General features: G+C 43.2%; 2 protein-coding genes across 5 annotated transcripts; one reads left to right on the top strand and one right to left on the bottom strand.

The window, feature by feature from the left end:
- Window positions 1–282: 282 nt before the first annotated feature.
- LOC133735743 (uncharacterized) lies at window positions 283–10,051 on the top strand. Of its 4 annotated transcripts, none has more exons than XM_062163177.1 (14): window positions 283–464; window positions 896–1,531; window positions 4,927–5,008; window positions 5,109–5,165; window positions 5,872–5,927; window positions 6,482–6,713; window positions 6,896–6,979; window positions 7,261–7,335; window positions 8,041–8,124; window positions 8,939–9,003; window positions 9,071–9,302; window positions 9,391–9,479; window positions 9,565–9,679; window positions 9,763–10,051. In XM_062163177.1, exons 2-14 carry the CDS (start codon window positions 948–950, stop codon window positions 9,802–9,804), a joined length of 1,797 nt encoding a protein of 598 aa, XP_062019161.1. In that variant the 5' UTR covers window positions 283–464; window positions 896–947; the 3' UTR covers window positions 9,805–10,051. The 4 variants fall into 4 exon arrangements, with proteins under 4 accessions (XP_062019161.1, XP_062019162.1, XP_062019160.1 ...); XM_062163178.1 differs by having other exon boundaries at window positions 890–1,531; window positions 9,086–9,302; XM_062163176.1 differs by having other exon boundaries at window positions 890–1,531.
- Window positions 10,052–12,937: 2,886 nt separating this feature from the next.
- LOC133735742 (uncharacterized) lies at window positions 12,938–16,700 on the bottom strand. The gene has a single exon (XM_062163175.1). The coding sequence runs from the start codon at window positions 16,539–16,541 to the stop codon at window positions 12,942–12,944; it is 3,600 nt and encodes a 1,199-aa protein (XP_062019159.1). The 5' UTR covers window positions 16,542–16,700; the 3' UTR covers window positions 12,938–12,941.
- Between the last annotated feature and the right edge of the window lie 294 nt (window positions 16,701–16,994).

Raw genomic sequence — 16,994 nt, 5'->3', positions numbered from 1 at the left:
GTGACATGATAAGTGGAACCTTAGACAACAACAACTCCTTTTGCTTGTTGGACATGCCCCCACACACTCCTACTTGAAGTCGAAGAATGCATCCTCTCTCGTCCGGGACTGTAAAATAATTTTTCGAATATCGAAAAGTATCTAAAAAGAAAAGGATAAAAAGGTGAAAATTCTCAAAAATTCCTCTCGTCTACTCAGGGCTCCAGACCCGGTTAATACAAAACGGTCAAAACCAACCCATCCGGGTCGGGCTGGGTGATGTATATCACGTGGCGCCCAAATTGATAGCCTGCACTTTTTGCCCTAGTGCGCGAGAGAGAGAGAGAGAGAGAGAGCAGAAGGAGAAGAAAGAGTGATACACTCTCTGAATCTGTAATTGAAATCCGCTTTAGCTTCTCGAATTCACTGAGCTCTACTTTCGTCTACCTTTTCCTTCTGCTCATCGCTGCTTCTACTCGCCGGAGGTAAAAATTCAAGCTCGCAGTAAAACCCTAACACTGTGTATTTGGGTTATTTATCATTTTTTTGGAAGCATGGATTATTGTTGCTGCGGTGTTGCACTGTCGATAGCAATTCGCCTGTGGTTGGCTATTTAGGGATGGTCTAGTTGCTTTGCTTCTGTTTCACTCTCATTTGTATGGTTTTCAAAAATTGATAATGGATTTGAACTCCGGTGAAGTAAATTCTAGTAAAGAACTAAGAATCTGTATCGCTTTCGTAATATTTTTTTTTTTAAAAAAAAAAAGAAAGAAAGAAAGAAAGGATGTTGTGTTTGGCGTTTGGTATTCTCTGGCTATAACTACTCTTTTCCTTTGGCTTACTTTCGGCAGAAAAATGCAGCTGCAAATCAAAACTGTGGTTTAGCTTATTTATTTATTTTTGTATATAGGTGCAGATATCAGCGGGATTAAAGTTTATATCTCTGAGGTCTGTAAAAGAAAGGTGTGATGGATTTCGATGAGTATGACTATTTAGAGAAAACAGTTGAAAATCCTGAACCTCCGACATCAAAGGACAATGCAAATGGTGGGGAGGAAACTTTGAAGTCTGGAGAAAAAGGCCGCAGCCGAAGTTCAAAGCATAAGAGTGATGATAAAGATCATGACGGGGAGCGTCGCTCAAAGCGTTCAAAATCTGGAGATGAGTCGCATGACCATGATCGGCAAAGAGAGAGGGGATCTTCTCGCCACCGTTCACAGTCCAGAGATATAGAAAGGGACCGTCACAGGAGTAGTCGGGAACACAGAGATAGGGAGGATAGAGAAAAGGAGGAAAGAAATGGCAAGGAGAGAGATAGGAACAGGGACAGAGAACAGGATCGTGATCGAGACAGGGATAGGAGAGAGCGTGACCGCGATACTGACAGGGACAGGGAGAAGGAGAAGGAGAAGGAGAAGGAGCGGTCACGTCGAAGCAGGAGTCATTCAGAAAGGCATAGAAGTGATCGGGATGAAAGAGAGAAAAGCCGTGACATAGAGCATAAAGAAAGGGAGAAGGAGAAAGATCTACGGGAGCGGGAGAAAGAAAGCAGGTATTCCTTACTCCTTGTAGCTGTTAGATTTTTTTTGTAGACTTCGTAATCTATTTTACTTTTAATTTTATTTTTATCAATGGTCTACATGAGATTAATAGTGCATAAGAATAGATAAGTGAACCTCATTATATCTGCAAGCCAGCAAACTTGGTTGATCAGTCTAGTTCTTGTTTGGCTTTCTTGCTTTTTGTGCTGCTTGTTATTTTTCTACTTCAACAGGGACTGGTTAAATTAATTGTACTTCTAGAGTAACAACATTGTCTCCTCATTGTACCATGCTTTATGTTGGGGAGGAAGCATATGCTACACATACTTATAGTAGAGGCTGATCATTGTGCAATCTTTCCCTTTGTCCTAATAAATCTAAACAGTTGTTCTGATGGGAGAGATTTTTTGGCCCCTTTTTGTTGGTAAGAGGTAGGGAGACTTATGTTTAGTTCTCCATTTTAAAGGTACAATTGGTGCACTACTGCATTAATTCCCATCTGATTTTGAGAATTTCTATGGATTTCCCATTTCTAGCACTGATTTTGAAAGGAGGAGGTCCTAGGAGTCTTTTACAAAAATGGATCCTAAAGAGCTGTAGGATACTGTAGTTTTAGCAGTTAAAGAGGATTTATAATTTGTGGAGAGAGGTACTTTTGGGTGGCAAGGGTATGTATGCCGAAAGAATAGCTATTAGGATAATCGGTCGCGAGTCGCGCGCTTCTGGAATGTCTATGGAACAATGCGAGCAAAATATGCATTTTAATTTTTTCAATTATGCTTCTTGCACCAGGCACTTTCCAAACATTTTCAAGGCTTGAAGAGCCTTGTACCAAGAGCCATTGTTCAGGATCTTTTTTTTTTTTTAGCAATTTCTGTTATTAGCATCTTCCAAACCTTCTGTGACATCATCACCGCCTTCCATTATTGTTTTTTTTTTCCCTGTTAATTAGGTCGAAAGTCATGTTATCCTTGAGGCACTAGCTTTGATGTATCATGTATAGGTCGAAAGTCATGTTATCCTTGAGGCACTAGCTTTGATGTATCATGTATATGTATATGTATATGTATATGTATATGTATATGTATATGTATATGCATATGTATATATGTATTGTAGACTACAGAAATGCTCACTCCTTTCGTATAAGAGCAATTCATCTTTACAAGCCAATCACAATTTGACAGATATTGACTTTCAAGGAGGAATTGGTTATTAGGATGAAGGATAGAGTAATGGACACATGTCGTGCTGATTTGCTATAAGGATGAATAACTTCTTATATGCAAGGAGCCAAGGCTTTTTCATAAATTTATATATTGTAAATGCCAGTAGATTTAAGAAAAAAATAATATATTTTTTGTTTTTTCTCTGAGTGAGACATTGTGGGTTGAGTAGATATTGGAACCTCTGACAGGCATTTGTTAATTTCTTTTCCCTCCAGGCATTTTGGTGTCAATATGGCAATTTCAGAGAAAGGTTGGCTAGCTAGGGTTAGGATCTTTAGCTTGAATTTCAAGTGATTTTATTTTTACCTTGAACTCTGGAACTAAAGCTGGTGAACCACTTTAATTTTTAGTGTTGATAGGGATATGGAGCTTGTGAAAAAGTTATCTGAAAACTAAAAACAAAGATGCTAGGACTATTGCACTAGCTGCCCTCTTTAGATCTTTTAAGCGGACTCCTTGTCCGTATCCCTGTAACTCGATTTTGCTTTTTCAATAAAAAGCTGTTTCTTATCAAAAAAAAAAAAAACTAAGAATCCCTTACATTATAGGAACAGTTTGTTGATGGAGATTTTGTGTTAAATATCAGACGCGTGACCAATTGTATTTTGGCAACTCACTTTGTTTGTAAGCACTAAACTCACTTGACGAGGATCAATTTGTGTACTTGTTTCTGTACTGGATGTGGAAATGCATTCATTTTAAAGATGTACTACACTCACTGGATTGTTGTTATTATTAGTATTATATCCTTCAGTGTCTACTGCTTCCTCAAAGTATAACTTTTTCTTGCACAAAGGGGTTTCATGCCATTGTTTAAATAAAATCTCAGTTAGTCGTGCTTAAGCTTCATAAGTTACTTCTGCTATTTAATAGCCTTAGAAATTCTGAATATTGAACCCTAGATTCTCGGAACTCGCAGATATACTAGAGCAGTCTTCAGATGGTCTTTCTGGCAATTGGGCCAGGTACAGCTCGGTCATGGGTCTTAAATGTTTCTTCTAAACTTCCAGGCTTCTATTTAGAAGCTTGCAATGCAAGAGTGAGGGTTCATATCGGAGATTTTGACCGCGGTGGTGATGTCATGTTATGCTTTTTGTTATCCTCCCCCTCTGAAGTCAGTTGCTTAATTATATTTATTCTGTTGCAGAAATGCTGGTGAGGGAGTGATGGGCTTTGCTTAGAGAAGCAGCTCATCTTCTGATGCTTGTGGGAAGGGTTACAAGATTGGCTATTAATTTTTCACAGGATATATTATATATATAATTTTAGTATGTGTGATTGCTTGCCTTTAGCATTTAGGTTATAGATGATGTCTGCAATCCTTGGAAGTTGATTTTAGTGATCCTGGATCTAAAGGGACTTATGTGGTTTTCCTTGTAAGCATAGGTACCTGCCATTGTGTCTGTATACGTACAAACCTGCATAAATCCTGAGATAATTACATCCTTATGTGTATGTAAGTGTATAACTTTATGTCTTTTTATTCCTGTATCGAGAAACTTGTGCAAATTGCTTGTCTTGGATGCTTTAGGTCCATAAATTATGTTTTATTTTCCAAGCTTTCTCATTTAGACTTATAGTTAAAAACACTTGATCATATTAATATCATCTTTTTTTTTTCTTTTTTTTTCACTGACTTTTCAAGTAGATACTAGGCTGTGTTTCAGTTTCTAGGGGTAAAGTTATTCTATATGTTCATGATTTTTTCACTGGAATAAAAGCTCTAACATGTTCCAGATAATTGCAACTAGGTCCTTTGATACTGCCATACATACAACTTGATGGTGCTGTTTCATTTAACATTATATTGTTTATAGAAGGTACAAAATCCATTTTTAATTAATGCATTACGAACTTTCATGCGATATTTTTCTCCACCTTGTTTCTACTTCAAATTTTAAGATGACAAGGGCTGTTAACTTCTTCATCTACATAATTTGGTAATTTTATGCTAAGTATGTGTAGTTCCCTGCAGAATTATGGTGCATGGGTTCAGCCTTTATTCATTCTACAGAAAGATTGTCTGCCAATTTGGAATTATTATTTTATTCGTTTTGGATCTAAGGATATACTACTTTTGATTCTTGCATATTCTGTTGCGACATGTTATTGTCGTTTGTTCATATTTTGCAATAATAATAGAACTTTTTTGTCAATTTTCTCTTTCTGTGTTGCAGAAGATATAAAGAAAAAAAGGAAGAAGTGACAGAACCAGAGGCTGATCCTGAAAGAGATCAGAGGACAGTATTTGCTTATCAGGTAAGAGCAAGTATTTTTGTGTTTCGGTTTTATTTTGTTCTCATGACTTCTGTATTTCTCAGGTTTTTAATTTTGGATTTTTGGTGAACAACTTTGGCAGATTTGTCTGAAGGCAGACGAAAGAGATGTATATGATTTCTTCTCACGAGCCGGCAAGGTTGATACATTGGTCATTAATTTTTATGATGTTTAATTCAAAAACTTGGACTGTTGATTTAACAGACTTATATTGTGTTACTTCTTTTTTTTTTTTTCATGTCAGTTAAGAGTTTCAAGTTCTGTGACAAATACAGTTTGATCTATACATGCTTGAAGGGTGTAGTGGATCACCCTGGCTCTATCTGATTGAATGTGTATCTTCTGTTATATTCTGGAGGCATCTTATCTCTTATATTGGCTATTAGTCCAGTATTTTCTTCAACTAAAGCAAATGCTGAAAATCTAAAACCTCTTGATTTTTCTCTTTGTATTTAAAGTGGCTGTAAAGAAACAGATTCTAGTAAATCATATGGCCAGCCGACAGGATGGTTGCGATCTGTTTTTGTCCTGATTTGGTTAACATTTTTACTGCATAAAACTATGGAAGATAGTTTTCCCCAAAGTAGCAAACCTTGGCCAAATGCTTCCTGTTTCTTGCAAATTTTTTGACAACCATAAGTTGGGAACTTATGAGAATTTTATATGTACCTTTCAGATAATCTAGTCAGTATAGGGAGTTTTCTAATTAGAGTATCTATCTCAATTAGAAATTGAGATTGGGTGTCTATATGTCTGTCTCTTTATGTTTGTGTCTGTTATTCTACTTTTCCTAATAATTGTTGGTCTATTTCTATCAGAATCTTTCTAATATTTTATTTTTCCAGGTCCGCGATGTACGTCTCATTATGGATCGTAACTCAAGACGGTCCAAGGGAGTTGGGTAGGTTTTTTTTTTTACTTTTTAATATTTTATTCTGTCTTGAATTCTTGGTGACAAAAGCTTTGAGTGTTTTTATTTTTTATTTTTATTTTTTTAATTTTATATATTTTATATTTTATATTTTTATTTTTTTATTAGAAGACTCACTTCAAGAATCACACATTGGTAGGGGTAATAAGAACTAAGATAGTCTGACAGTGGCCTAGTTATTTAGTTGTTTACAGTTGTCTGGTGTTGACTAGAAACTAATGAATCCATTAAGGTGAAAATTATGCTGTTGTTTTTATTGTTCGGTTAATTTTGGAATTTGGTTTCAAAATGCCTTCCACTTCTTCTCATCTCGAGGGCTATATCACCCTTGTTCTTAGATTTTCTGCTGCAATAAGAGAATCATCACATTATTTAAAAGTTTAAGTTGTTCCTTTGTACCAACTACAGTGCATATTAAATAGGTTTTTCCAACTTGTCAAGACAAACTAATGTAAGGATAGCCTTGCAGTTATATCATACTAATATCTTGCTTTGACTCGAGAGTATTGGTGTCTGGTTTGTAGGTATATCGAGTTCTATGATGCGATGTCAGTACCTATGGCTATTGCACTCTCTGGTCAACCTCTTCGAGGTCAACCAGTGATGGTGAAGCCATCAGAGGCTGAGAAGAATCTGGTTCAGTCAACTTCTGTGGTTACTGGAGCCGGTGGGATGATAGGTCCATATTCTGGTGGAGCTAGACGGCTGTATGTTGGCAATCTACACACCAACATAAAAGAAGACGATCTACGCCAGGTGAATAATTCTCCAAAATTATTCTAATTTTGGCATCCCAAGTCTTAGATGAGAGGGAAAAAAAACAGGAGTTGCGTTTTGAGCACTTTTGTTTATATTCCTAAAGAAACTCTCCTATTGTTGATATACTTCTCATTTTGACTTTTTTAGTCAACCTTTAATTGTGATATTTATGTATGCAGGTTTTTGGAGCATTTGGTGCTGTAGAACTGGTTCAGTTGCCTCTTGACGAAACTAACAACTGCAAAGGTTTTGGATTTGTTCAGGTGTGTTCTCCAACTTAAGTGGATTACATGTATATATGAAAGTGCATTCAAGAATTGAGTCAATAAGAACTGAGCCAATTGAACCCAGTAATCCACTAGGAAGTATTAAATTTAAAACATTTAAACTTAAAGGGCAATGGCTTAGAAATCTTGATGAGGATGGATGTTTCTATTTTTGTATGTGCCTATAAGATCCATTCAAATGTTCTTATCATGCTTGGTAAGATTCCTTGTAATTGTATTGTCTAAACAAACTGATTGAGGTAGTTATGTTCCTGCAGTTTCAACGGCTTGAAGATGCTAGAAATGCACTGAGTTTGAATGGCCAATTGGAGATTGCTGGTCGAGTAATTAAGGTAAGTGCAATTTATTATAATGTGATTGGACTTTCTTCTCCAAAAGCCGGTTGAATTTGTATATTCTAGTTCATGAATTAGGCCATGTCTGTATTTCTTCAACATTCTGCTCAAAGTTTTTATTGATAGGATATGAAGTTTGGTATGTTTGTTCTTGTTGCCAAATTAGTGATGCTTTGGTATAGGAGAATAGTGCAACCCATCAGATGCATTTTGCCATAAGGAATCAGCTGGATTTTTGTTGGTGTTCATATTTTCTATAGGGATGTCAGTGTTGGGTAGCATTTTTCTATAGAGATGTTCGTATTGGGTAGCATGTATTCTATGTGGAAACTTCAGATAGAATTCCGGCGTAAGATCCACTATACGGATACTATATTAAGTGGTCAGCTTATTATAAAATTCCGGTGTAAAATCCTTTTGTTCTTCTGTTTTGAATTTTCTATCTGCCGTACTGTTGTAATGATGTGGCAGTTTACTGCTACAATCATGAAATTTACTTGGTGGATCGGAGTTGCCACTTGGACCAATTGTTTAGACTCAGCTTTTCAAAAGCTGTTGGATTGCTACATAGTGGTGTATTCTTGTGCTTCCTAAAATTAAGATTAGGTTTAAAATTTTCTTGCATACATAATCTGGATTTTTTTTGTTTTGCTAGAGCATATATTTTGAAGCTTAATCTGCCAGTTTTGCAATTTCATCTAGGTATCAGCTGTGACTGACCAGGCTGGAATGCAAGATGTTGGAGCAAATGCTGGTGATTTTGATGACGATGAAGGTGGTGGCTTGGTAAGATCTATTTTTCCTCTTTGGTTAAATTTCACAGGCTGAGATGATTGCGTAGAACTGGTTGCTCTCCTAATAAATGTCTAGAGAGTAATTGTTGCATGTGTAAAGGCTGCTGCTATATTGCTTTTAAGATGTCATTATGTTTGATGCTAATGGCACCTCTACTTCATTTTTTGATAAGGAAGCAATGTTATTGATACTTCATTGGTTCAATCTGCTTAGTACTTTATGCGGTTGTTATCATCTTAGTTATATATTTTCTTTTTATAAATGATTAGAGTTCATTATCCTGAGAAATAAAACGTGATAAATTAGTTTAGATTGGCGTCTCGTTTACTCTGTCAACTTTTAATCATTGATATAAAGAATCTCAGTTGTGATTTTATTTGCAAGTCAGTAATGAAAGTTGAGATAGAGAATACAGTCTTGTAGCCTGTTTACTGGGCTTGTCACTCATCCCCTCCCTCTTTGGTTTAACTAGTAAGAAGTACATTTTCTCTCAAGACATTTTGGACAGCAGTGCTACAAATCATGAGTGGTGGTTTGGAGTGAAAGGAGATGACTTTACTAGTTTTTTAATCCCACCACTTAGCCCTCCCTTAATATCCTTGTTAGTTGACCCTGTTGCTTTGACTAGTAGGAAGTGCACAATACTCTTCAGGCAGTGCAGTCATCAGCACTGCAAATCCAAAGGGTAGTGGTTTGTAGTATAAAGAGATGGCTTTACCAAAACACTGAACTAAGTTTCTGCACTGCATTATAATTTTTGGTTGATCTGCAATATAACTGACTTAATCTGCTAATAATATTACAGTCATTGAATGCCCGGTCACGAGCAATTCTTATGCAGAAACTGGATCGTAGTGGCAGTGGATCAAGGTTTGTCTTTTCTAATTCTTGTATTTTTAATTGTTTTGGTTGGGCTTAAACTTTGTTATCTATGCAGTCTTGCTGTCAATAGCACTGGTCTACCAGTGGCACTTCCAGCGGCACCAATCCTGGGAGCTGCACCAGGAGTTTCTTCTCTTGGTACTCCCATGGCCTCTGTTCCTGGTCTTGCTGGACTTGGTGTTCCGGGTCTTCAAATTCCTACAGCTACTGTTCCTTCTGTAGATACAATTGGTGTTCCAAGCGAATGCTTACTGTTGACAAATATGTTTGATCCTAAAGAAATTGAGGTTTGTGGTGGACGCCCTCAATAAAAATTCATTATTTTGATTCCATTAGTGGTTGTATCATATAATTGTTGGTTCCCTGTTTGAGCAGGCTGAACCAGATATTGACGTGGACATTAAAGAAGATGTTCAGGAGGAATGTTCAAAATACGGGAAGCTGAAACATATTTTTGTTGATAAGTAAGTTTTGTTTGCATCAATGCTCGTGTCCTTTTTTCTGTTTTAGAGTTTTATGTTTGACTCTCATTATACGTTTAATGAGCAGGAATACCGCTGGTTTTGTGTACTTGAGATTTGAGAACACACAAGCTGCAATAAATGCTCGACAAGTTCTCCATGGAAGATGGTTTGCTGGGAAGATGATCACAGCGACTTTCATGGTAATTACATGTTATTATGGCTGTTTATAGATTGTTGATATTGCCCCATATTCTCTCTGATAAAAATGACTTCATTCATGCAGTTGCCTCAGACCTATGAGACTAAATTCCCTGAGAGCCGGTAGGATTATGCACATTGGGAATGTGAAGAAGGCAGCTGGTATGCCTTTTAGGTCCAATTTTCAGACGAGGGATGGGGATTTAATTGTCCTCGTGGCAGTGTAGCAAGAAAGAATGTCATGTTGAGATGTACATCACTTGGAAATTTTCAGTCAGTGCAATGTGAAAGTACAGATACTGTTTGTAGACTAATTTATACTCCCATTTGTGTCAAATTTTTGAGTTTTTCAATTATGAATGGGTGTTGCTAGATTTTATCGACTCCTCGATGGGACATCCAATAAATGCTCATGCTGTTTGGATAAAGGTTTTACAAGCGTATTCTGGGCCTCACTCTTCAAGCCGTTCTATATGAACAAATTGAAGCATGAGGACACTCGATGCCCAAAATGAAGTGGTTTTGTCTCTTTGATACTCGAAAGAAATATATGTAGTCTGATCATTTGTGATCTTTTGAGGGCTTGTTCGTGCTTCATCAATCTCGTGGTAACATATTTCTTTTCTTTCATTTGAACTGGAATAAACACTGACGTAAACGAATTTAGTGTCATCGGTGGAAGACACTGCGTTTTTGTTTCCTAGTTCTTATTTCATCACTGATGTAAGACACTGCGTTTTGGTTTCTTAATTCTTATTTCATCACAGCTTTTTGGTGTCTTAATCTAATAAGCAGTTTATACGTACGAACTGAGACTATCTAACGTTGAAATTCGGAAATTGCCGCCAACAAGAAGCTTGGAAGGCAAACAGGTAGATAATAATTTTTAGAGCATCTTTAGCAGACTATCAATCTCGTTACCTTGGCTATTTTAGACAGCATGCTTAACTTTTTATGAATATTAGCAGCTGCACTAGACTCCTAAGTGGCTCTCTAAATATAGAGAGCGAGATAATGCTCTCTATTATTTTTGTTAATTTAAAATATTTATTTTAAGTCATTCTATTATCTTGAAGGCTTTGTATTCTTACTAATCCGCTTGTGTTTGTGCAGCGGGACTGCGGTACAACCTAACGCGGGAGGAGGAGTGTCGCATTGCTCGTATCAGAGGCTGCTGGCGGAACCGTAACCTGCTGGACTTTAGACTTCTGACTGGCTGGGAGTTGCTAGTCGACCAGAAACTTACTCGCTCCGTTGGTAAGAAATTTCCGTCAGACCGATGTTTCCTTTGTAATAAGTAGCCGAGACTGACTGGCTTATGTATATTTTCCCAGAAACTCCGCCAGGAAATAAGTCGAGCCGCGACGCTTTCGAAAAAGCAATGGACCGCGCCGAGGTGGACAATTTTCTGGAGACCATGTACGCCGAGGGGCTGGCGGCCCAACAGACGCTGGTGAACCCCGAGACACTGGCGCTGAGCCAGTCGGAGGTTCCGGTAGTGCTGCCAATGCCGCACCACTCCCATCTTGGTGAGGATGGCCTGCCGGTAGTGCAGGCGGGGGTCCCAGTAGCTGGCGGGAAGAAGGGAGGCGCTACGGCTGGGCAGCAGAAAGATCGGATGCCCGCCAACAGGCGTGGCCCCCAAAAGGAAAAGGTGGTGCCGTCGGCGGATACTGTCATTGCAGCAAGGGAGGAACCGCCGGTGAGGGTGACGAAGACTGCCGCCGGGAACCAGAGGGCGCCGGAGAGAAAACGTCGGCAGGCCGACTCCCCTGACGAGGAAGAGGGGGAGGACGTGGAGGTGATCGGCTCGCGCCGACAGAAGAGGGCCCGAGGAGCTCCGTCGAAGACTGTTGTGGGGGAGGGGGAAGAGCCCGTCGCCAGCGAGCTAGACTCGTTTGCCGAGTACGCACCGTTCATGACGGATGGGGAGCGGGAATTTCTCTTCCACCTATGCGAACGGCTAGGGTTCGGCGGCCTAGCGGGTATCTCACGCCCGACAGCAATTGACCAATCGCCCTTCAACCTGGCGTTTGGGCAAATATCTGCGGGACTGCACGACATGTTTGTGGCGGCGTCGAAGCAGCCCATGGTCGAGGGGGAGCTGCGGGAGGAAATTCAAGGTCTCCAGAGGGAGTTGGCGGAGGAGAAGGAGAAGCTGGCAGAGGCAGAGCGGCGCCTGGCTAAGGCAGAGTGTGACCTTGCCGATGCCCGCGGTAAGCTTCGCGTGGCCATCGAGCGTGACTTGGAGAGGAATGACCGCGTCTCCAAGTTAGAGCGGGACGTTGCGTTGCTGGAGGATCGGATTGCCGCCAAGGACAAAAAACTTATTATCGTACAGCGGGAGTCCGCCGCCAGGGTGACGGAGTTGAAGCGGTTAGAAGGTGAGGTTGCTCGTCTGAGAGCTGAAGGGAATACCGCTGCGGTAGCCGCTGTCGAGGCATTCAAGCGGTCTGCGGAGTTTAAGAAGGGGATGACCGAGTCGGCGAAGGCCGGGGCCCTGGCAAACATAGATATGCTGAAGCGGAAGGGTGCCACCGACTTCGCCAAAGCGTCGCAGCCCGATGCGCCGCCAGTCAAGAGTACCCCCACGGAGAGAGACGGCGTGGCCGCTCCAGCGGGAGGTGCCCGGTCAGGTATCGGGGAAAGTGGTGCGCATCCGGCGGAAGGGTCCCAGCAGACTCCCAACCCCACCCCATCGGAGGTGTCGTGCGCTGGTTTCCTGGCGGCGCACACCCGTGCGGATGGCACCATCGAGACTCCAAGTCCGACAGCGCGAGGATCTGATCAGACGAGTCGAGCGGTCGTGCCGCCGCCTGCCGAAGCAGAAGATGTCGAAGGCCACCCCTGAGGCCAGTTTGGACCGCTCCCGATTTTTCAACTTTGTTTCTTTTGTAGCCGTTGAGGCATGCCATTTTGTAATGTTTTGCTGAATAATATGAAATTTTGAGTTTGTGTTTGCCCCATGTGTTTGTACCGTTAGTACTTTGAGTTACATTTTGCTTTTGTCAATCAATGACACATTAAAGGAATTAAAATTGGTCCAAGTGCACCTCGTAGCGGACGAGGTCCGCTGACGATCGCTGGCGTTGCCAGTTGCCCTCAGTGCTAGACTTGGTAACAATGGTTTGAATAATTCCTCGTTTCATTGATAGCTGATTGATCAGCGTACAAAAGTGGGGTAGTACCCGTCGGGTAGCTTCCCTTAGCTAAATATTAAACAAAAATTTAGCTAAGTCAAGATGCTCCTGGGTAGCGGTCTGACTATTTGTAATAATACCGAAGGTGTTCAGTATTCCAAGGGTGGGCCGATTTGACGCCATCCTTGTCCATTAAGTAGAAGGTGCCTGGGCTCACGACTTCCACAATGTTGTATGGGCCTTCCCAAGTTGGGCGGAGCTTTGTTGGTGGTGGAATGACTTCTTTCATTACCCAGTCCCCCAGTTGGAGGTTCCGGGCTTTGACTCTGGCGTTATAGAAACGCGATACCAGCCTTTTGTTTTGCAAGTTGCGCAAATGGGCCTTGAGTCTTTTTTCTTCTAGGAGGTCCCTGTCCAGGTTGATGCCGTCGCCGTTGGTGTCTGGGCAGTAGCCCTCGACCCTAGCGGTAGGCTGAGTTACTTCAATAGGTAGGACCGCCTCTGTGCCGAACATCATGCAGAAAGGAGTTTCGCCGGTGGCGGTAGTTGGAGTCGTCCGGATGGCCCATAGGACTTCTGGAAGCTTCTCCGCCCATAAACCCTTGGCGCTGTCGAGCTTCTTTTTTAGCAGCTTCTTGATTATCTTGTTTGCTGCTTCGACCTGGCCGTTGGTTTGGGGATGGGCGACAGATGCAAAACTTAACTTGGTGCCCAAGTTGGCGGTGAACGATATGAGTTCCTTATTGTTGAACTGTGTACCGTTGTCTGTAATGATTGTGTGTGGGACACCATAGCGGCAGTAGATGTTCTTCCAGAGGAAGCGAATGACCTTGGCGGTAGTAATTGCCGTTAGTGGCTCCGCCTCTATCCATTTGCTGTTGTAGTCGATGGCTACAATGATGTACTTGAATTGGCCCTTGGCGGTTTGGAATTTTCCCATCAAATCGAGGCCCCACGTGGAGTGAACCCAAGGGCCGATGATGACTGACAGAGGTTCCGCCGGTGCATGTGGGAGATCCGCGAACTGTTGGCATTTGTGGCAAGACCTCGAAATTTTCCGGGCGTCATCACCCAGTGTGGGCCAGAAGTAGCCCTGTCGCAATGTACGGTTGGCCAATGATCTGGCACCCGAGTGGTTTCCACATTCTCCGCCGTGGATTTCCGCCAGGACGATCTTTCCCTCCTCTGGGGTTAGGCAGCGGAGGTTGGGGTAGGTGAACCCCTGACGGTACAGCTTGCCATTCTGAATGTTGTAGCGGGTTGCTCTCCGCTTGAGCTGTCTTGCCTGGATCTTATCCTCTGGCAATGTGCCGTTGCGCTTATATGCAATGATCTCGTCCATCCAGCTGGAGTTGACTTCAATGTTGAAGATCTCCGCCAGGGTCTTTGTGATGCTTGGCTTGTCAAGGTATTCTACCCTTGTGTCCGCTGGACTCTGATGTGGCTGGGCGGTTGCCAGTCTCGCCAGTGAATCAGCCTTGGCGTTCTTTTCCCTGGGGATTTGTGTGATGTTGTGAAATTTGAACTTTTTTAGCAACGTTTTGACGTACCCCAAATATGCCGCTAACTGCTGGTCCTTGGCTTGGAAGCTGTCGTTGACCTGGTTAACGACTAGCTGGGAGTCGCTGAATATGTTGACGCTGTCAGCCCCCGAGTCAATGGCGAGGAGTAGACCGGCGATGAGTGCCTCGTACTCCGCCATGTTGTTTGAAGCTTTGAAGTTGAATTTTAACGCATATTCCGCGTTCAGTCCCCCGGGTCCTGTTAAGATGATTCCGGCGCCGCTGGCCTTGGCGTTGGCGGAGCCGTCCACATGCAGGTTCCAATCTGACTGTGGGGGGGCTACCTCCTCAACGGTCACCATTTCTGTTCCGGGCCTTGTCTCAACACCGGGCTCCGGCTGTCGCTCGGTTAGCTCAGCGATGAAGTCCGCCACTGCCTGGCCTTTCATGGCGGTTCTTGGCCTATAATCTATGTCGAACTCGCTGAGCTCAATGGCCCACTTGCTGAGGCGCCCCGAGTGCTCAGGGTTCTGCATCACTTGCCGCAGCGGCTGATTGGTTAACACATGGATCGTGTGAGCCTGGAAGTATTGCCGGAGGCGTCTGGCAGCAACGATAAGTGCGAGGGCCAGTTGCTCCAAGGGAGGATATCTCGTTTCTGCTCCGTTCATGCCTCTGCCGGCGTAAAACACTGGAAGCTCATCTTGGCCTTCCCGCTGGACAATGGCGCAACTTACCGCCGATGCCGAAACCGCCAGGTAGATGAATAGTATTTCTCCTTGCACAGGAACAGAAAGGAGAGGGACTGCCGCCAGGTATTCCTTTAAGCCCTGGAACGCCGCCTGGCACTCTGGGTTCCAGTTGATGACCTTCTTGTGCGTTGTTTTGAGGAGTTTGAAGAATGAGGCGCACTTATCAGTGAGTCGAGAGATGAACCGAGAAAGGGCGGTTAACTTGCCCTGGAGGCACTGGACGTGTACCTTATATTTAGGGTCTGCCAGGTCAAGGATGGCCTGGACCTTGTCTGGGTTAGCCTCGATGCCTCGCTCGCTGACGATGTAGCCCAGGAATTTGCTTGCGGTGACCGCAAAGAAACACTTCTCTGGGTTGAGGCGCATGCCGTAGGCCAAGAGAATGGTTACTATGACCTTGAGGTTTGCCACATGTCCGCTGGCCCTTACGCTCTTGACTAGCATGTCGTCCACGTAGACCTCGATGATTTTTCCCAGATGCTCAGCGAACATGGCGTTCATCAACCGCTGGTAAGTTGCACCGGTGTTCTTCAGACCGAAAGGCATGACATTGTAGCAGTAGAGGCCTTTGTCGGTGGTGAAGGTGGTGCATTCCTGGTCGCTGGGGTGCATCTTGATCTGATTGTATCCGGAGAAAGCGTCCATCATGCTGAGGAGCTCATGTCCGGCAGTTGCATCGACTAGCTGATCGATACGAGGAAGCGGGAAACTATCCTTTGGGCATGCCTTGTTGAGATTTTTGAAGTCGACACACATCCGCCACTTGCCGCTGGCCTTTTTGACCATTACCAGGTTTGAGATCCACTGGGGATAGATGACTTGGCGGATGAACCCAATGTCCTGGAGTTTGGCAACCTCCTCTCTGATTGCCCGGTATTTTTCCTCATCAAAGGCCCTTCGCTTCTGCTTGATGGGATAAAAGGAGGGTTTGATGGTCAGTTTATGAGTGATAATTTCAGGAGAGATACCTGGCATGTCCGCGTATGACCATGCAAAGACGGCGGCATTATCGCGTAGGAACTGAGTGAGTTCTGCCTCCACCTCTGGGTTTAGATGGGCGCCTATGCGGACTGTCCGCTCAGGGTGTTCGTCCGAGAGGCAGACAACCTTTAGCGACGTGTCAGGGTCGACCGGCTCCTTCCGTACATACTTCTCCTCCTCATCCCTAGGATCCTCAAAGATGTTTGGTGGCGGTGCCTCACTACCCACTGTCAGAATTTCATGGCGGCGCGTCGACCGCGCTATAGTCGTTGAGTAACATTCTCGTGCCAGCTGTTGGCTTCCCCTGACACAGCCCGTGCCGTTAGGTGTGGGGAACTTCATGAGAAGCATGTACCCGGCAATGATGCACTTGAGCTTGTTAAGCGCTGGTCGACCAATGATGGCGTTGTACGAACTGAAGCAGTCGACAATAATGAATTCTGTATGTACCTCCGCCATGCAGGGGCTAGTGCCAATAACCAGCCGCATGTAATCTGACCCCAGCGGTTGTGTGACGTCACCGGAGAAGCTGAGCAGTGGCTCGTGATCCTGGAGTAGTTTTTTGTTCCGCTTGAGATGGTCGTAGCAACCGTTGAAGATGACGTTGACAGCGGACCCGCTATCTACCAAAATTCTCCCCACCGAGAATTTGCCCAGAATGGCATCGACCAAGAATGGGTCGTCATGGGGTAAATGCACTCCGCGCTCTTCCTCATCCGAAAAGGTAATAGGTTCCCAACCTGATTTTGGGAGCTTGGCGGATCTTTCGTAGCGGATGTTGCAGACTTCCTTTGGGTGATTAGCGCGTGCATAGTGCTTCCTTGCCCTGTGAGACATGCTGGTGATTGGAGCACCGCCATCGATGGTGTTGATGCGGCCCAAGGTCTCAACGTTGGCAATTACTGGTGGTGGTTGACGCACCTTGAACTGCTCCAACTTGCC

The sequence above is a fragment of the Rosa rugosa genome, chromosome 3, assembly GCF_958449725.1.
Source record: "Rosa rugosa chromosome 3, drRosRugo1.1, whole genome shotgun sequence".
NCBI classification, from domain to species: Eukaryota; Viridiplantae; Streptophyta; class Magnoliopsida; order Rosales; family Rosaceae; genus Rosa; species Rosa rugosa.
This window is presented reverse-complemented; position numbering and strand designations above follow the sequence as displayed.